We start from the raw sequence: 22,016 nt of genomic DNA on the forward strand, positions 1-22,016 counted from the left end.
ACTGCAGACGACAATAAAATAGTGGAATACCTTCCAGATGAACCTCAAGAAGAGGAGAATGTATCAGAATAATGGAAGTAGTATTGCTAATATTTTTTGATAATAAAAATTATATTTTTTTTCGAGACAAAAAACTGTCTCGAACACCACTCGAAAAAAGTATATTATGTACTATTTTTTGAGAGTCAAGTTATCTCCATGATTTGTTTCAGATTTTTATAGGTGGGGCATCATGGCCAAAATAACGAAAAATAATTTTCGGTCTAACCGGTTAAGATAGTAAAATTCCACCATTAATATTCTAAAAATAAAAATATGGTGTACAACATCAAAAAGTACTCAACCAAAAAATTTTTTAGACCTCTAGACCCAAACATACTCAAAGAAATTAAAATTTGTTTTTTGCCAATATCTTCGGTTAAAATCATCGTCGAAACTTATTTTTTTTTTCAGTTTGTAGGGTTTTTTATTGCCTACAACATGATATATTTTTTAAAAGTTTCATCGCGAAATTTAAATTTTTTTTAAAATTTTTAAAATAAAACTGCCTTAACACGTTCAGCTCCGGGTGACATCAATATGATGCCTCACTAAATAGTACTCTTGGAACAGTGAGGCATCACTCTAATGCCACACCAGTTTTGTATTCGGGACACCGTGGCATCAACTGTGCCCCCACAGGTATATAAATTCCATTGTAAGTTGGACAGGGTGGTCCAAGAAGCAAAATAATATTTCCTGATCGGATGTGAGACGGTTTTTACGAACGATATGGAAATTATAAAACTTTATGAAAAAAATAAAAGATTTTATTCAGAATGTGCAAAAATAATTATAATAATATAACACCGTATTATTTTAAAACAGCATTATGTGTTGAGAACAAACAAGAAATACAATAATGTTTTTTGCATTGGTTGCACAAAAAATTAGAACGAGAGTACTTGTTTTGAGCTTCTTTCCGCCCCAATTCATTCTTCATTCTGACGTCGCAAACCACACATCTGTTTTTTCTTCCTTCTACAAGCTCATGACTGATACCGGTGTTACCGTTGATATTAGTTTCAATAGTGGACATTTCACCCAGTAGTTCTATAGGGACTTCTGTTTTGAACTCTGTTATAGTCAATTTAGTTTGTGTAACCTGTGTATATACAATATGAGCATTCACCAAGGCACTATCAAACAATAATTCTGTGGCTAATTTCCTGTACCATTTATTCCCTCGTCTCAAGCAATGTGAATACGCTTTTTTCTGATCTGAGAGATCAATAAAGGATATTGAATCATTGTAATCAACAATCATTTTGGACTTTTCAATTGCTTTGCCTTTGTGTAGACGTTTCAACATTTCATCCCCATGCTTTGTACTAATCATCAAGACATCCCTTTTGTCACACCATTTTAACATTACAACTCCGGAATTACTTTGTATGGCAATTTTTTCATCTTTTTTTTAGTTTTTTCTTGACAACCTCGGGACAATTCATTTTTCTGTTTGCCGAACAGTGCCTACAAGGTGAGTTGTACGGCTGAGCAGTGTATGAGCAAGGGTGACGCTCGTATAATAATTATCTGTGAAGAGAATACGACCACTATCGTATAACAACAGATAAAGAGGCATTTTGACCACCCTGACTATCTTTTCCACAGTAAATTTTGAGGTCATAAGTGTAGCCGTTTTCTAAGCAAAGTTTATATAATTTGATACCAAGTTTGTGTTTTTAATTTTTGATATATTGCTTGAATTTCAAGCGACCACGATAAGGTACAATCGTCTCGCCAATACAGACATTTTCTCCTGGAGTAACAATTTGCTAAAATCTAGAAATAAGTTTTTGAACCACCGGAGATATTTTGTGAAGCCGATCAAAATCCGGTGAGTTTGGTTGTGGCGCTATTTCATTATTGTCGAAGTGAATATTTGAAAGTAATTGCTCAAAACGATTTCTAGACATTTTGTGTCTTATATTGGAAACAAATAAGTAATTTCTGCTCCAATAGTCGCATAATCGTGGTGCTTTTAGCAATCCCATCCATATAGTTACCCCAAAGAATATTTCCATTTCTTTTCTTGTAGTTGGTATCCAACGTTTACATTTAGATTTGGCTACCACAGGTCGGCCATTTATCTGTTGATCTGCGTATAAATTCGTTTGATCAACTATATAATCGATCAAGTCATCAGTCACAAATAGTTTGTAAAAGAAATAAGGAGTTTCTGTAAAATTGTTGTAATATTCCAGTCTCACAATGCGATGATTATCGAATATTAAGCTTGATGTCTCATGTCCTTAAAACTTTTCTCAGAATTATCCATACACGAATTTACAAGAAGTGCGAGTTCCAGATGAGTGACACTCAATTCGGATTTCGAAACGGATTGGGAACACGAGAGGCTCTTTTTGCTTTAAATGTGTTAACGCAACGATGCAGAGACATGAATGTAGATGTATATGCATGTTTTATTGACTATCGAAAAGCATTTGACTGCGTTAACCATCAAAAGATGATCGAAATTCTGAGAACAACTGGAGTTGACGAACAAGACTTGCGAATTATCTCAGAACTATACTGGCACCAAACGGCAACAATTGAAATAGAGCACACAACATCCGAAGACATATAAATCCGACGAGGAGTGAGACAGGGTTGCGTCTTATCACCGCTACTCTTTAATTTGTATTCGGAGTCTATATTCAGAGAAGCATTAGACGAGGTCCAAGGCGGAATTAAGATTAACGGAATCAGCATAGACAACATCAGATATGCTGATGATACCGTCTTAATAGCAAGCAACGCACAAGAACTACAAAATATAATAAATGCGGTAGTTCACCACAGCAAAATGTTCGGTTTACATCTAAACGTTTCCAAAACTAAAACTTTAGTATTTTCAAAGACACCAATAAACGTACAGGTGTATGCCAAGGGTCAAATAATAGAACAGGTAAATTCCATAAAATATTTGGGAACAAATATCAATAGTCAGTGTAATCCAAAAAAAGAAATCCTATCAAGAATCGAAGAAGCAAGGAAAACATTCATGAGCATTAAAACATTTTTTACAAGATCAGACCTTAGTCTACAGCTTAGAATCCGAATGATCAGATGTTACGTTTTTTCTATCTTACTGTATGGCTGTGAAAGTTGGACAATGGACTCTGAAATAGAAAAAAGAATAGATGCCTTTGAGATGTATATATACAGACGAATGTTGAGGATTCCATGGGTACAAAGAGTTACTAATGTTGAGGTACTTCGTCGCATGTGTAAACAAAAAGAATTACTAACAATAATCAAAGAGAGGAAAATGCAATACTTGGGTCATGTGCTGAGAGGCGAAAGATATGAATTACTTCAAGTTATACTGGAAGGAAAAGTACAGGGCAAAAGATCAGTAGAAAGACGCCAGAACTCGTGGCTGAAAGACCTGAGGAGATGGTTCGACCGCTCATCCGCAGAGATCTTTCGCGCAGCAGTTTCCAAAACTACAATTGCCATTTGGATCGCCAACCTTCGAAAGGAGACGGCGCAATGAGAAGAAGAAGAGTCTTACCCCAGCATTCTGAATAGTCTGCGGAAATTTTTTCAACTTGGAAGTGTCAACTTCGCTCCATAATAAATCTGAACTCTCCCCTTCATCTTCGTCTGCGACAAGAGCAAATGCAGAAATTACGGTTTCTATTGTCTGTTGTATCAGGTAATCCTAAACAAGAATTAGGTATGACTTTCCAGAATGAACATAAAAGTTTAGTAAAACTTACCTCATTTTCAACGGCCAACTTACAAGTCTTTTCTGTTCTTTTTCGTATGAATCCATCGAAAAAATTCGTGTAATCTAATATTTTATAGTACACTCATACAATAACCTTACGCAAAGAGCACCGAACAAAGAATGACTCAGAATATAACGTCAAATACTTCCGTCGCTTCACGTAAACACCACGCTGTCCAGACAAACAAATTTATAGTTCTCTGAAAGCGAGGCATCAATGTAATGCCTCAAAAATGTTGTGCAATAACTCGATTGTCAAATATTTTTTTTTGAAAATGAATCAGAAATGCGGAAAGGCATCCACGACTCCCGTCTTAATTAGAAAAAATAAAATGCTGACCAATGGACAAGAAAAAAAAATTATAACACCGGGGCTGAACGTGTTAAACTTAACGCCGAAAAAATTTATCATTATCTTGTAAGTGTCAAATTATTTTGAACTTCAAAAACATTAAACTTATTATTAAAAATATATGCAATTACAATGTTTTAATTTTATTTAATATTAGAAATCATGATTGATAATAATTACTTTGATGTTTGATGTATTATGTCAGAAAGACACTCGTTTCTGTTTATTATATTTTTCGTTGTTGATAACTAAATTAAATTCAACTTTGAGCTACGGACAGAATAAACACAAGTCACCGTGTGATATTTGAGTCTGCACGTGACAAACGCCTTCCTATTGGCCACCAATTATCGAATTATCTTAGTCATCTCTCTTGGGCTAACAGGCACGCACTTCCGTCGTCGCGTCGGTTGAATGAAGAGTCATAGTAGTTATTGTGCAAAACTGTTTTCTGGTTTGTTAATCGTTTGATTTCTTAATCGTTGGGTCGACGATTTGTCGACGGTTGGCATTTTTTAAGAACTTCTTTATTTATAGCCAATACAAAAGTTTATCAGGTAGCAGCTTCCACAAAGATAAGATATAATATTGATAGCCTCAAACAAGAATCAGTACAATTCCTCTACAAACTTAGACTAGCCTCAAAACTAACTCACTTAACTCGAAGAGAAACAGCCGAAAAAGAATATCAAGATATAAAAAATTGCATTCATCAGGCGGCCAAAGAGGCATTGGGGTACGAAGAAGCTGACAAAAGAAAAAATCCTGAGTGGTGGAACGAAGAAGTAGGAAAATTAATTAAAGACAAAAAAAAAGCTTATCAAACATGGCTATCCACGAAAGACTCAGAAGACCGCAGAATTTACAGCAGACTCAACAGGGAAGCAAAGAAGGAAGTCACAAAAAGAAAAAACGAAATGTGGGAAGAGAAATGCGAAGAGATGGACCGATGCTTAGGAGGAACCAAAGTGACACAAGCTTGGAAATTCATAAAAAGTATTAGAAAAGAAAGAAAAGATGAGGGAAATATAAACCTTATTCAAAATAAAAAGTGGGAAAAATATTACGAAACGCTATTAACAGAAAGTAGGCACGAATTTATGGAAAGACCTGACCATATCTCAATGACAGAAAACTCAGAGGTGCATAAGATAAACAAAGAAGAACTGAAAAAAGAATTGAAACAAATGAAAAATGGAAAAGCACCCGGGCCTGGAGACATTCCCATCGAGTTGGTGAAACATGGACCGGATGCTCTTTTGGAAAGCATAGTGAATATTTTTAATAAATGCTTAATTGAAGGCCAAACGATTCCAGACGATTGGAATTTGGCCCACATTAGCCCCATTTATAAAAAGGGAGACAGAAAAGAATGCGGAAATTATAGAGGCATTAGCGTAACTAGCTCGCTGGGAAGGTTATATGGTCGTATATTGAAAAGAAGAATAGAAGAGGAGTATAAAGAAATTGAAGAACAAAGCGGCTTCAGAGCAGGAAGATCGTGCGTGGACAACACATTTACCCTTCAACAAGTAATTGAAAAACGAACAGCTCGAAACCTCCCTACGCATCTGGTATTTATAGATCTGGAGAAGGCTTATGATACAGTTCCTTTAAAACTCTTATTTAGTGTCTTGACGAAAACGGACCTTAGTAAAACATATCTAAAAGCAATACTGAACATCTATAAATGTCCTCAAAGCACTGCAAAAACAGGAAATACTTTCTCAAGGGTATTTACAGTAACGAAAGGCTTGAGACAAGGATGTTTGTCTTTCCCCCACCCTATTCAAAATATATATCCAAGAAGCACTGCACCAGTGGAGACAAAAATGTGCGGGAATGGGGTTGAAGCTTAACAACCATTATCTGACAACGCTGTTCTTTGCAGATGATCAAGTACTAATTGCAAGCTGTGAAGAAGATGCAGATTATATGCTTAGAAAGCTCAAAGATGAATACGAAAAATGGGGGATGAGTATGAATATGTCTAAAACAGAATATATGTGAATAGGCAATGAAGACGAAGACCCGGATTTGGAAATTAGACAAATGAAAAGGTGCTACGAATACAAATATTTGGGAAGTATTATCTGCAGTAAAGGAACAACGGAACGAGATATAGACTATAGAGTGCAACAAGGCAGGAAGAGTGTTCAAATTCTGAATTCGATACTTTGGTCCAACAAAGCTACCATGAGAACTAAAATGACTATCTACAAAGTAATTGTAGAGCCCATTCTTACATATGGAGCAGAATGTTGGCAAATGACAGTAAAAGGAAAGAAAAAAGTTGACACGGTTGAAATGGACTACCTAAGAAGAGCTTGCCGTATATCAAGAGTAGAACGTATACCTAATTCTGAAATTAGAAGAAAAACAGATAGAGTACATACAACTTCTGAAAGAATAGAAACTAGACAGTTAATATGGTATGGACACGTACAGAGGATGGACGACAACAGATGGCCAAAAAGAGCTATGGAATACAATCCAAGTAATAGAAGGAAACGAGGAAGACCAGCCAAGTCTTGGATACAAGGTGTTATGGAAACCATGAAAGATAGAGCCATTGATGAAGACACCTGGAGAGATAGAAAAAGATGGCGATCGAAATGCGGGAAGCGGCAGAAGCTGTAGGATCCCCGCTTATATATATATATATATATATATATATATATATATATATATATATATATATATATATATATATATATATATATATATATATATACAAAAGTTTTCCCTACTTTAAAATAATTCCTGTAAGTATATTAAAGCATTTATAATAGCCTAAGATACAATATAAGATCGATCTGCACTGATCTGTTTAATAAATAAAAATTATTTGATATGTAATTTAGTACGTTAAAAGGGTTAAATAACAAAGTCTGATATAATTTTGTCCTGACTAAATATTAATTAATAATTAAAAAATAACTTTTTTTGTATTAATTAAAAAAAATCGGCCCGGGCAGATATTATTTTAGATTTATGGATCATTCGAAACAAAAAAAGGTCTTAAGTTGTATCGTTTTCAAACATATTTAAAAAATATCATTTTCGAAATTACGAAGTACCTTCAATTCAGTTTCGATAAGTATTTTCACGAACAACAAAGTTCTAGAAAAAATGAAGAAGGAACCAGAGATTGTGTTTACGATCAAACGCATAAAATTGCAATATCTGGGACACGTTATGAGAAATCAGCACCGTTACTCCCTGCTGCAGTCTATATTGCAAGGTAAAGACAAAGGTAAGCGAGGACCCGGTAGAAGGAGAATATCATGGCTGCGGAATTTAAGAACATGGTTTAAAAAAACCTCAACGGAGCTGTTTCGAGCCGCAGCGAGCAAGGTCATGATTGCCAATATGATTTCCAACATCCGAAACGGATAGGAACCAGAAGAAGAAGAAGAAGTATTTTGGACTTATTTCATTTTGAAACATTGTTTTTTAGTTGTTAATGCAACCCGATCGCCCTTCCCGATAAGAAATCTTCCTCATTAACAAATAAAAAATATATTTTAGAACAAAACATGGCAAAAATATTTATCAGAACCTTTTAGAAGAAGGTTTAAACTTGAATTTATGTACTTGACGATTACAAAAATAATATTTTTTACTTGTCTTTTTGAGCCTTAAAAATCGTCAGTTTTCGTTTTTTTAGTATTAAATTGTTTATAACTCGAAAACAATCAACATAATAGAAAAATTACACAAGACCTTTTGTTTCGAATGACCCAAAAAATCTAAAATAATATCTGCACGGGTCGAAATTTTATTTTACAAATAAAACAGTCATTTTTTAATTATTAGTTAATTATAGTTAGGACACAATTATATCGGGCACTCCTTTTTTATAATTTTTAACATATTAAATTACACATCAAATAATTTTTATCCGTTAAACAGATCGATGGTGCGATCGAAACCATAATGGTGTGCAAGAGCACCATGTTGTTGAAACGTTATTTCCAAGTTGCCGAATTCATCTGGATTATCATCCAGAATTTCAAGTATTAACGGTTCAATTGCATTTTGTAACATCTCCAGATACACTTCACTTGTTAAGTTAGTTTTGAGAAAAACAGGCCCAACTATTACTCCAGCCGTCAGAGACGAAAATGTCACTGAACCCCAAAAATCATACGAACAAGCTGAACTTTGCCAAGAATATTAATTTTGGGATACCAAAAGATGCAAAAAAGTGTACTACTTTTACCACCGGGCTTCAACCGAAAATCACCCTCAAAAAGGGGTAAAAACGCAAAAAAATCGATTTACCAAGGATTTGTACGCCGTAGATAATTTTCATTCGCGCAATTTCATGACAAAAATCGCACCACATAAATTATTTATTTAACACCTTTATAAAAACTGAGTTTATTTTCGGCAAAATACAAAAACTGCATACGAATGCTGCACTCTCTGCCTTTAAAACGCATCTTGATTTTTGTCGATAGACACTTTGTTCAAAAGATATCGAATTTTTACCGGCGAGGTGATGCAAATTTTATTGAACATTGATTTAGCGCGCGTAACTGACGATCAAAATCGACGGTCGCCTCAAGCAATGTTTCTAAGAGAACGGTTCCTTCTACACAAAAAGTTTATAAACATTGTTGTTTAAAATTATCTCAGCTACATTTTTTATTTAAAACATTTTTTTCTACGGCGTACCGATTTTTTGTAAATCGATTTTTTTTGCGTTTTTGTCCCTCTCCGAAGGGAGTTTCAGGGGGAAGCCCGGGGGTAAATGTGGTAAACTTTTTTGCATCTTTATTGGGGTCCCAAAATTAATATTTTGGACAAAATTCAGCTTATATGTATGATTTTTAGGGGTCAAATCTGTGAGGGCTCGACTATATTTGGTTTCCCAAAATACCTGTCCAAACATTTTGTTTTTTGGAAATTGACTATGTGTTTCACGAGAGACCTGAGGATTTGTGTCACTCCAACACCTCACATTGTGTGTGTGTGTGTGTGTGTGTGTGTGTGTGTGTGTGTGTGTGTGTGTGTGTGTGTGTGTGTGTGTGTGTGTGTGTGTGTGTGTGTGTGTGTGTGTGTGTGTGTGTGTGTGTGTGTGTGTGTGTGTGTGAACATTTCCATTGGGAGAAAAAGTACTTTCGTCACTAAAACAAATTGTTTTTATGTAATCGGGCTGTTGGTTAATTTCATTAGAGATATTTCCACAGAATTACACTCGGTGTACTGTCTTTTGACTGATTCCATAGATAGATGCAACTTGGGCTATAGAAGAAGTAGGGTTCACTACCAGTTCTGAAACGATGTCAATTTTTTTGTCATCACTACTTGTTGGTCGAGCAGATCGTTTGACATCTTGAACACTACTAAGCAGAAACAGAAACTAAATATTGAGCTATAACGCTTTTGAAAACTAAAAACAACTAGAGAATTGACATCAACTTTTTTGACAAAATTTTGACAAAATTAGTATGATTGAATGGGTATATTACAATATTTGTAGTTTCGCATTTAATTAATAAATATTCTAACGTTCGCCTCTGGTTAATTGTCAAAAAAGTTGACGGTGACGTAAAAACAATTAGAGAATCGAAAAACGTCAACTTTTTGACAAGTAGCCAGAGGCGGAGGTTTTAATATTTATTAATTAAATGCGAAACTACAATTTTAGTATTTATTTAATTTATTCATCAAAATGAGCTTAAACTCAAATAAAATTACTATGGTTGAATAGATATTTTCAATAACTTTCAAACGAGATATATATTGCCATAAGGTCCTTTTTAAAATTAACTGTCACAGTGGCCCTGTAACGTCATCTGTTATGACTTGTTATGACTAGTTAGAAGCCTAGGTCTGTTTATTACCTACCTCCAAATTTCACTATTTAAAGTATAACCGTTCAAAAGATACGAAGGGGGAACGAACTTTTGACCAGCACTGTATATAAAAAAGATGTTAATAAAAGTTTTAGACCTCTTACTCATTTTAAAATTATGTAGGTACTAAGTCTTCTCTAACACGGTGTCAAACCTAAGTTGTGGTTATTTAATAGAACACCTTGTATTTAATTTAAAAAAAGAATTCTCTATTTTTTCCTGATTAAAATAAAATAAAAGTTATCAGGAATAAAATAGGAATTTTTAATACTTATGAGCAGTTGTGTAAAAAAAACGTAAAAATTTGATCATACTGTTTAATTGTATGGGATAATTACTGTGAATATCATTATATATATATATATATATATATATATATATATATATATATATATATATATATATATATATATTTTACAATAAGTTGTGTTCAGTCGACCCGATTAGTGTTATGACTACCTTGGTATATCACAGTTGATAACAACGATATTTTATTTAAACTGTAAGTATAGAAAATGAAACTTTTTGTAAAATAAAATATTTACTAACACCAACATAATTTGAGGACATGCGACTGTTCCATTTACACTTAAAATCAAATGTATGCAAAATAATACCTTTTATTTAATTTAAAATTAGATATCTACGCCACTGTTCCGTTAAATATTATAATGGTCACTCTCACAATGTTGCCAATTTTTTAGTGTATTACTCGCTCTTGTTCCCGTAAATTTTAAAAAGTCATACGCGTGATATCGTAAGTTATAGTTCAATATTCTGTCCTTATGAGTTTTTCCCAGAAGCGTATCAGTAGCGGAGAATTTATTTTTTATTTGGCGTATAGCATATTAAAAACACATAATTAAAAGCAATATTTTTATAAAAAAAAATGTTAAATGGAGTATTACAAACGAACATCTAATATATCAATATAACATTTTCGATCTTATTCAGGAATTCCATCTTCTTAGTTTTCCTTGCTGTTCAGTCAATATATTACCCTCCTTACCTCTTTACTTCTTTCGTTTGAATCCCTTTTTGCTTTTGTTCAGTTTCTGGTAAAATGTTCTCATCTCTATTGGCTTACTTAGATCATGTAGTTCTTGAAATTCTTTTTTCATAGTTTGTCTCTGCTTTCTGCAGTAGATTTTCTTTTCTTCATCGCGTAGTTATTTATATTCCTCCTCTGCTTGTCAGGTTCTGTTCCTCTGTTGCATCATTAAATATGTTGTTTTTTTTTTCTCTATTATAATGTGATATTCTTCGTCCACACAGTCATTCGTTCTTGTTCTTCTTTGTTTACCTTTCATGCCTAGTCATTCTTCAGTTGCTTCTTTCATGATATATCTGTACCCTTCCCACTCTTCATTTATATATTCATGTTTTAGTCTGTTTTCTTTAACATCTGTTTGATGTTAATATTTTGTTTATATTCTCCATTTTTGTTTAAATTTTTAAGTCCTACAAAACCTATTTCCTTTTTTAAACATTTAAAATTTGGTCCTTACCCTACTTTAGATTCAGTAGTGATCAGAACCCGCATTTGCTTCTCTTCTGATGCAAACGTTTATTATATTGGATTATTGTCTTGAATCTACAATTTAATGATCTATGATATTTACTGTAAGTCTGTCTGGTGATTTCCAGGTGCCTTTGTGTATATCTTTTCTAGAGCAGACATCGATTCCAAAAAACCTACTATGAAAAAGAAGTCACTTTTAAAATCAGACCATCAAAAATATTTAAAATTCGTTATTTCTCAAGCACCAATTTTTTTTATTTTGTTGGGCTGTGTTATCATTCCTGTTCCGTACCATGCAAGTTAAACATTTACTTTGTATTCTAGTTCTTTCTTTGAAGGAATTTTTAGTTTTTTATTGACGTTTATAAAATGAAAGTATTTGCTTCGTTGTGTAGTTGCGGTAATCTGCTGATTCAGTTATTGATTCATCTGTTGTGTAAACAAATTTCGACATAATGTCAGGGCATTGATTAATTCCGTTATTAAATAGATTTCTCGGTTATTTGACAATCAAGAGAATTACATTTTTTTTCAGAGATAAACTTCGAATCTCGATAATTGCCTTTCGTTCTGTTTACTGCCATAAACGCAATACGTAGAATTAATTGCGGGGAGAATTGTATTTGTAATAATATGATTCATGTCATGCATGACTCGACGTATAACTTCTTCCAAATAAACACGTTTTGGCATGTTTTTAAAATACGTTATATATATATATATATATATATATATATATATATATATATATATATATATATATATATATATATATATATATGTACCCCGGAGGTAAAGGACACTATGTCCATTTGTATCAAAATTTAGATTATTGCAGTTTTGAATATACCTTTTCTGGCTCTACACATAGGTAAACCATACTGTGTCCAGAGACAATTTTACGGCAAGTTACCGACTTTTTAATAAACACCAAGTCCACTTCCAGTCAGAGGTAAACAACACCATGTGGACTTGGTGTTGTTTACCTCTACTATATATGTGCACCGTCATTTACCATCCGGACATAGTGTTATGTACCCTTGTACACTTCCCGTCATTTAAAAATGGTTTTTACTCTGGCACTTTTTTTTCCCAATGTAAACCAGTGTTCAGACCAGAGATATATAAGAGAGCCTCTCTTACATATCTCTGGATCAGACTGGAGACAATGGTTCGTGAAACAATTCATTGTTGCCATCACAGATAAGGAAATTGCACTAAATCTAAATAAAAAAAATAACGTTCAAAAATGTGTTTAGACAAATATTTTTATTATTAACAACAAAAAACGGTATCTATATATTTCTAGATATGTATCTAGATATTTTTAATAAAGACTTCAAGTTGTCGTTTAAACCGCCCGAAAGAGACATTTGCGATACATGCAGTACATTCACCGCTCAATTAAAAAATAATCTTACTGCAGATGAACTAACCAGTGTACAGGCTGATCATGATGCTCACCTAATTGAATCTAAAACTCGGTATAACTTAAAACAATTGGACTTTATAATACCTAAAGAGTCACCAAAATACAAAGTACTATCTGGTGATTTGCAAAAATGTTTGCCTTCACCACTAACAAACAATTGTATTAGTTTCTACAAAAGGAAGCTTTGGACATTAAATTTTACATTACATGATGCCAGTGATTCTCCTGGCGATCTCTTAACAACAAGAACAGACGTACTAAACCGATGGACGGAATATTTTAACCAGATACTTAATATAGATGAAGAAGAAAACCCGGAAGACGAAAGCTGCGAGGTAAGCGGAGCAGACGAGAGGGAGGAGGATCCACCAACGATCCTGGAAGTTAAAGACGCTGTAAACAAACTAGCCAGAAACAAATCAGCCGGAATAGATAATCTCCCAGCGGAATTATATAAAGAAGGTGGCCACGATATCATAATAGCCCTACAGCAGCTTATAAAAGAAATATGGATACAGAAGTCCCTTCCCAATGATTGGAATATTGGAATACTTTGCACCATACACAAAAAGGGTGATATCTTTGAATGCTCTAACTATCGAGGAATTACGCTCCTAAATGCAGCGTATAAAATATTCTCCAATATACTATGCCATCGTATGGCACCATATGCAGAGCGAATAATAGGACAATACCAGGCTGGTTTCAGAGGTGGTAAATCAACAATTCATCAGATTTCAACCCTAAGACAAATTCTAGAGAAAACACTGGAATACGGTGTAGACACGCACCACATATTTATAGACTACAAGGCAGCCTACGACTCTGTAAATAGAAGAGAATTGTTTAGAGCAATGATAGACCTAGGAGTACCAAATCAGTTGGTAAGTTTAACCAAACTAACCCTTGAAAAAGTTGAATGCAAAGTACGAATCCAGGGGGAACTCTCTGAACCTTTTAAAACAAATAACGGGCTACGTCAGGGAGACCCACTCTCCTGTATACTATTCAATCTAGCTCTGGAAAAAGTAATACGTACGTCACAAATCACAACTACCGGTTCAATATATAACAAATCTGTGCAAATCTTAGCATATGCTGATGATATCAATATTGTTGGGAGAACGGAAAACGCAGCACGAGAGGCGTACGTAGCATTAAAGGAAGCGGCTACAAAAATGGGTTTAATAATAAACACCAACAAAACAAAATACATGAAAATAGGTACGCAACCACAAACACTACGGCCACTTGTTATAGAAAATGACGTCATCGAAGCAGTTAACGAATTTGTATACCTGGGAACGCTCGTCAATACTGAAAATGACACTACCGCAGAGATAAACCGCAGAATTTGCACGGCTAATAGATGCTATTTTGGGCTTAATCTCCTTTTTAAATCTACAGTTATATCAAGAAATACAAAAGTAAAACTCTACAAAACAATAATACGCCCAGTCCTAACATATGGTTCAGAAACCTGGACTTTAACAAAAAGCAATGAAAACATGTTAGGATGTTTCGAAAGAAAAATACTAAGGCGCATCTATGGAGCGGTAAATGAAAATGGTGTCTGGAGAAGACGATACAACTTCGAACTCTATAGGATATACCAGGAACCAGATATCGTAAAACACATAAAGATAGGACGTCTGAGGTGGGTAGGCCATGTAATGCGGATGGAACAAACCGACCCAGCTAGAAAAACGCTCCTTGATAGACCTATTGGTCAAAGAAGAAGAGGAAGACCCAGAACAAGATTCCTAGATAACATACACCAAGATATGAGAAATATGGAAATACGTGCTTGGCGGAGGAAGGCGATGGATAGGGACGACTGGAGAAAAATTCTTGGGGAGGCTAGGACCCACACAGGGTTGTAAAGCCAAAATGATGATGATGATGATTCTTCTGTACAATGTATAATGTGGGACGAATCGAAAGGGGACCGAGGTGCAAATGAAATTGCCTCGTCAATTTTGAAATGGGCTGACAATACAATTCCAGGTAGTCAAGTAGAGGACATCACTCTTTTAACCGATAACTGCTATGGACAAAATAAAAATATAAGTATTATAATGTGCTATTTTTGGATACTGCAAATAAAGACGATCACTCAAAAGTTTTTACTGAAAGGGCACACACATATGGAAGTAGACACTGTTCATGCTTTAATCGAAAGAAAAAGAAAGAAAAAGAAATCCAATTTGGCCATTTTAACACCATGGGACTGGCAACAACTAGTTAGGCAAGCATCAGGTAAATACACAATGCACAATATGGAACTTGCAGATTTCAAAAACTTCAAAACGCTGTTCGATAAGAAATTGTCATCTAATCGCCCTTTTTGTAAGTAGAAAAAAAATGTTAATAAAGACACTGTTCTACTGTCAACATGTGTTTTCCTACAAGTCCAACAAGAACACATTGGAAAGTTCTTTTATAAGACCGATTTCAATAATCAAAATATGTATGAAGGATATCATGGACTTCATGAGATATCGAAGACGGCAAGTAACGTTTACGGCCCCATTAAATCAAGTCTCAGTAATCCCATTACCAATTACAAAACAAAAATACAATGACTTAATTGCACTACTGCCTTTTGTTCCGTCAGTTTGTCATGCGTTTTATCAAAATTTAACACATAGCGATGTAGCCACAAACGATTACCCACAAGAAGATGAAGATGATATGGAGCATCTTTAACACTTTTGAAACTTGTCGTCTATAATTTTACTTAATTATTATAACATTATAATATTTACCTCTAATAAAATAATAGTATAGGCTGTTTAATGTGTTTGTATTGTTTATTTCGTAAAGACCTTTACATGCAATGCAACATTATTTAAAAAAGTTGTTAGAGGTAAACAACACTATGTCCAACTACACATTTAAAAAAAAAATTTAAATAATGAACGGTAAACCTCAGGTATATAACACTTCATGGAATGAAAAAGGATTATACACACCACAATAATAATATATTAATCTTGGTTAAATATAAGAAACATTTGAGTATTTACTGATTACAAATTTAAAAAATTTTAAAACTCCTCTCCTGAAAAAGTAAGAAAATGGACATAGTGTCCTTTACCTACGAGGTACCGATATATATATATATATATATATATATATATATATATATATATATATATATATATATATATATATATATATATACATATATATATATATGTATATATATATATATATATATATATATATATATATATATATATATATACAAACCCAACAAGCATCTGTGGTTGCCAGCTCTTTCTATTAATACTAAATAATTAAATATCGTTCTGAAATAATAGTCCAGAAAATGAAGCATTTCACCTCGCAATTTTTTCGTCCTGCGTGGATTGACTTGAAATTTTAACAGAAGGTAGGTAATAGCCTAAGGATCAAAATCTATATCGAACCAAAGTGTGCCAAAGCCTTGGGGGTGGTTGCCACCCCATCTCGGGGGTGAAAATTTTTTTTTTTACGTTTTAACCACAGGTTTCGATTAAAAAAGTGATTCTAAACAAAAAATGTTCTATACATTTTTTTTGTAAAACTGATATTTTTCAAGTTATTCGCGATTGAAAGTAACAACGTTTAGACGAAAAAATCGACGTTTTTAATCGATTTTTCGCGAATAACTCGAAAATGGTGCATTTTATCAAAAAAATTGTAGAGAACAAATTTGTAGCTTTTAAAAAGACAAATACAATTTATTTTTTAAAATGTTTTTGCGATATAATAGGAACCGAAATACGGCCTATGAATGTTCAGCGGTTTTCTTCAAATGCCAAATTTGAAAGATTCAAAGTCAAATATCGGGAAAATGATGCATTTTTGGAAGAAAACTCATAGAACCTTTTTTAAAGAGCATAAATAGACCTATCATAAAAAAAAGACTCTAGCTCAAAAATTGAGTGAGTTATGATGAAAATAAGGTCAATACCTCATTTTTTTACGAAAAAATCGATGAAAACAACCCCCTAACCAACCCCATAATTAAAATCAATCTTCACCCTTCTGCAATTCTCTTTGTACATGTATTGTTAATACGTCCAAGAAGTTTGACCCATTTAAAATGCTTAGTTTTAGAAAAAGTACAGCTTAAAGCGAGAAACGATTTACAATTTCATATTTTTTAACCTTCTTTTTTTAAATATCCCCGAAAATACTGAATATATGAAAAAAATAAAAATGTACTAAATTGTAGCTTTTTTAATGACTAAAATTTTCCTTTATTTAGATTTGTTGTACAATGAATATTTGGCGAGATATAGCCGTTTAAAGCATCGATTTACGATCAAGCACCATCTTTTTCGAGCCCTTTAAACTCACCCCATTTAAAAACCAATGGTTCCAAAAAGATTTAATTCACAGATCCTTGTAGCTCTTAAAAACCTCTACAAAATCGTTTTTGAAGAAACACTCTATCGTTAAAAATGAAGGAAATACGTTAAAAAAAAACCAATTAATTTTTTTAATATCAGAGCAACAGATTGGGGATGGTATTCCAAAGATGGTTTGTTATTACCCGTACGCATGAACAAACAACCTGCACCCGATAAACTTTTGAAAATTATTTTTTGCCGATGCAAAAAGGATGCGGCGTTTCATGTGGGTGCAGAAAAGTTGGTTTATACTGTAACTCTACTTGTTCTGGGTGCTCAGGTGAAGGGTGCAATAATAGTCCACCAATAATTGAAGAAGATGAGGATGACATAGATCACGATGAAGATGTAATTGATGACGAATAAAATTAATATTATAATTGTTTTACCTAGAAATGTAAATATTTTCAACTATTTATGTAAATGTATAAGAATATATGGTGCCTTTTTATGTTGATAAATTTTTTTGTATTTAATTCTACTTTTTTCAATTTATATCTATTAAATTAGTTTATAAAAACTGCAATGTTGTAAAGGGTGATTTTCAAAAGTTGAAAAGTATCAAAATTTTGGCAAAAAATTGTTTTCACCTATAGCACTCATAACAATTGATATTTAAGGGTTGAAAATTTATGAAATTGTATTTTAAAGTATAAAAAAATCACTATTTAACTAATCCAAACCAAATTTCACTCATCTTAAGATTTGTAATGTTATTTTACAATTTTTTAAATTAGGGGTAGTTTTCAATCTGGGTTCATCGCCATGACATAAACTATAAAGCAGAGGGTGAGTTGAGCTTAATTCCAAATTTTTATGCAAATCGTTCCAAGGCGAAATCATTTTCTTAGCATTACTAATTTTTTTTACATTAATCTCTAACAAGGGTCGCTTTTTAAGGGTTGAAATATGATGGAACTTTATTCAAAAGCACGAAACTATCATTATTTAATTAATTCAAACCAAATCTTACCCATATTCAGGTTTAATATGTTATTTTATAATTTTTGACAATTAGGGGTAGTTTTCACCCCTAAAACCCTTCAGCGCACTTCGGTTCGATATAGATTTTGATCCTTGGGCTATCACCTACCTTCTGTTAAAATTTCAACTCAATCCATGCAGGACGAAAAAAATGCGAGGTTTTAACTTTTTTCGAGCTTCATTTCCTGAACTATAAAAAGAATATACTAATTTGAGTATTTTACATCTTACAGGCTGACTATACAGGTGTATAGTCGACTTTCGCACATCCGCTCAATCTACACATTATTAATGTGAATGAAAACTTATTTTATAAAATAGGTCTAATGTATTATTTTTAATATTATAAGCAGAAATACAATATTCTATTGTTACAATGGAAAGTGACCAGCAAGGAAACATTTTCTAACGCGCCGCCAATGATCGAATTTAAAATTTCCTAGAAGTCTTAAAGAGCACGTGATTTCGGCTACTTTTGACCACTTACGATGCGTCATTTGTGATTTATAGTTTCATTTAATATTTGCTAGGCTATATACACGTATTAGAAAGAAATGGGGCACTGAAAGAATGGTCTAAGAAGAACCATATATGAATTCTTGTTACACACTTACCTTTTTCGATTGTTTGTTTTTCTTCATATGGCATAAGTTTAACTTCATCTTCTTCTATTTCAATTTTTAACGAGTATTCATTTAATTCTGAATCATCAAGTGCATCATGTGTACATTCTCTATTAGGCTCCTCTTTAATTTCATTTTTGAAGCTATCTAAAAGAGCATCATTCACCTTATTACAATATATTTCTACTCTACAGTAGTCTTGACTAAATTCTTGTTTTACTTCAATTTAATTAAAATTATTATTAGTATTAAACCATAATGTTTTTTTATAATAATTTTATGTGTACTCAAATAGCTAAATGACTAATATTTTTTATGTATAAACCCAACTGAACTCAATTACCTGAGTTTGTAGCAAAAAAAAACAGAAAAAGAATTAAAAATGTACATTAAATAACCTATTACTCTATTTTTATTGATAAAATTTATACACCACGGGAACAGATAACCGCCATTTGCGAAATTTATCGATAAGCATTGAAATTGGTAGAAGACAATGATAATCCTAACAATACCAAGTGATTATTATAAAGTGAAAAGCAATAAAACAAGTTAAAATTCACTGCGATAAAAGTTATATTCAGTGTAGTAAAGCAACACTGATAATAATAGAGAGAAGTAAGGATATATTGATAAAATAAACAAAACAGCTAGTAGATTTAAACCGAAGCCGGCACAAATACAAAGCGATGTTGTCAGAGCTGAGTGAACAGAGTTACAAACACGTAGTATAGAAACGAATGAGAAAACAAAAATAAGTCTTAAACACTATCAAAATAAGAAAGTTGCAATATTTGCGCCATGTTATGAGAGGTAAGCGCTACGAACTACTGCACGTGATTATGTAGAAAATGTATTTCCTGGCTAAACAATCTAATGGCGGCTTTCCACCAAACGGACAAAACAAAATACAAACTCGTATCGAATAAAACAAAACAGCAACTTTTCGCAAGTGTTTTGAAGACTTTCGTGTTTTGAATCAGTTCCAAGAAAGCGGTAACATCAAAAGGTTTCAGCGTGTTTTGAAACTCGAGTCTGTTTAGTAAAAATGGTCAGTTGTATTTATTATTGTCGCCTTATTAATCTTATTACGAATTTTGTACTAAATTAGTTGTTGTCAATTAAACAGAATTAAGTGAAACTTAATAGATAATTTCTAAAGGTGGCAAAGTTTCCAAAAAGCAGTGGACTACTGAAGAAATATGTACCTTAATAGATGCCTCCCGGGAACATAGAAATTTGTGGTACCCAAAGGATGGCATCTATAAAAATAGAATTAAAAAAATGAATTCCTACAAAGAAATTGTCTAATTGTTTAATAAAAACTGGATAGAAACTGGAAGAAAATTTAAAAAACTAATTTTACAATATCAACGTGGATCTAAACATGTTGGTTGGTTATTGAAGAAAAAACTGTACTTTGACTTCCTCGTGACAACCAGTGGAAAAAGACCGAAAACAAAAACAAAACTCAACAAAATGTGGTCAGTTTAATGGAAACAAGAGTTTTGGTTTTGTTTCAGTTTTGTTTTTGTTTTACAAACATTTGTTTATTGTTAGCTACCAGAATCATGCCTTACTTGTGTAAGGATTGTGTACCTGGGATTATGAACGCCCTAAATCTAAACAATCGTGTCAGTGCACTTGAAAACGGTTTAAGTGAGGTGAAAATTGCCAGCACCCAGAATATTAAAGAATTAGAGGAGGAAATTAGTAAGATAAGTGTGGAGATGAAAAGTTTAAAAACAAGTTTTGAAATAATCGATGATGATCTAAAAAAAGATCTTAGGATTATTAAAGAATCTAACACTGGCAACAAATCAGTAAGTAGTGCTGGAAATGATAACATTCAAAATTGTGTAGATGTCAAAGGAACCGATGCAGTTTTTGTGGAGATACAGGACAGGACCCAGAGAGCCAAAAATAGTATTATATATAATGTACCTGAAAACCACTCCAGTGAATCTAACATCTCTGCTGAACTTGATAGAAATGAGGTCCAAGGAATTCTCAATAAAATAGGTGTAACGAACAGCGCCTTTAAAGCTTTTCATCTTGGTCAACTAACAGATAAACCAAGACCTCTTAAAGCCGCATTTAACGATTCAGCAATAGTTATCTCATGTTTAAAACATTGTAGATCTTGAATGTGTTCTAATTTGCGCATTGTAGCTGATCTTACCCCTTTACAGCGTGAGAAAGTGTAGGCCTTTTATCAGGAGTTAGAATTCAGAAAAACACAGGGTGAGAAGATCAAGTACTTTAATGGGGTACCCAAAATCATTGTCAGTAAATCCAATAATTTAAAAAATGACCATTGAACTTATACTTTCAGAATGTTGGCAGTATGTGCACTAAACTTTAGAATTTCAGACATGCTGTGAGTCTCTCTAGTTATGATATTATTATTATTGAAACATTGCTTACATCTAGAATCTTAGATGCTGAATTGGGATTGAGTGAATTTAATGAGTATAGACATGACAGGGACACTCAAACTAGTTCAAAGACTCATGTGGTGTTGTTCTTATTGCTGTTCATAAGCACCTTTTTTCAATGATGGTTAGGCCTATCGATTCCTCTGTGGAATTTACACAGGTAATGTGTGGCACAAAAAAGTTAGTCATTGGTGCTGTGTACTTTCCTACAGTCATCTGGGACACTATATGAGGAGTATTCCACCTGTACGTTGAACTTAGCGGATAGATTCAGTGACTACAACCTATCTGAGGCATCCTGGGAGAATCTTAATAATGTTGTTACAGTTGAGTGTCCGCATCACTCTCCAGCAAATATTATTTGTACTTGCTACAATTTTCAAAATATGTCAAAAGTAAATACTTGGCCTAACCTTAATAATAAATTTTTAGATCTAGTTTTCTGTACTCAGAGGGATGCAGTTGTGTCGATTTCAACTGATATTCTATTGAATACTTTGCAACATCATTCAGCTTATACTATATTGTTACATGCAGTCAATTTAAATTTGTTTCTTAAATATGTCTTCTATCATGATTTTAAAAAATGTAATTATCAAGTTTTAAATGAATATTTA

General features: G+C 33.1%; 2 protein-coding genes across 11 annotated transcripts in view; one reads left to right on the forward strand and one right to left on the reverse strand.

Annotated features, from left to right (window-relative positions):
* LOC140449879 (uncharacterized) overlaps positions 1-22,016 on the reverse strand; it is a 298,794-nt gene that overhangs the window by 64,368 nt on the left and 212,410 nt on the right. For 9 of the 10 annotated variants that reach the window (XR_011951911.1, XM_072543285.1, XM_072543287.1 and 6 more), the window contains one exon: positions 18,953-19,108. The exons of the other annotated variant lie outside the window; for it this stretch is intronic. Coding sequence is in view for 8 of the 9 variants with exons in the window: in XM_072543285.1 (XP_072399386.1) it covers positions 18,953-19,108 (156 nt within the window). In the remaining variant the exon portion in view is untranslated. The remainder of the gene's footprint in view (positions 1-18,952; positions 19,109-22,016) is intronic. 10 annotated transcript variants of the gene reach the window in all.
* Positions 12,845-22,016, forward strand: part of LOC140449881 (uncharacterized) — a 241,033-nt gene continuing 231,861 nt past the window's right edge. Inside the window, exon 1 of the transcript XR_011951917.1 lies at positions 12,845-13,835. The gene's annotated coding sequence lies outside the window, so the exon portion shown is untranslated. The remainder of the gene's footprint in view (positions 13,836-22,016) is intronic.

Source organism: Diabrotica undecimpunctata, chromosome 9 (assembly GCF_040954645.1).
Source record: "Diabrotica undecimpunctata isolate CICGRU chromosome 9, icDiaUnde3, whole genome shotgun sequence".
Lineage (NCBI taxonomy): Eukaryota > Metazoa > Arthropoda > Insecta > Coleoptera > Chrysomelidae > Diabrotica > Diabrotica undecimpunctata.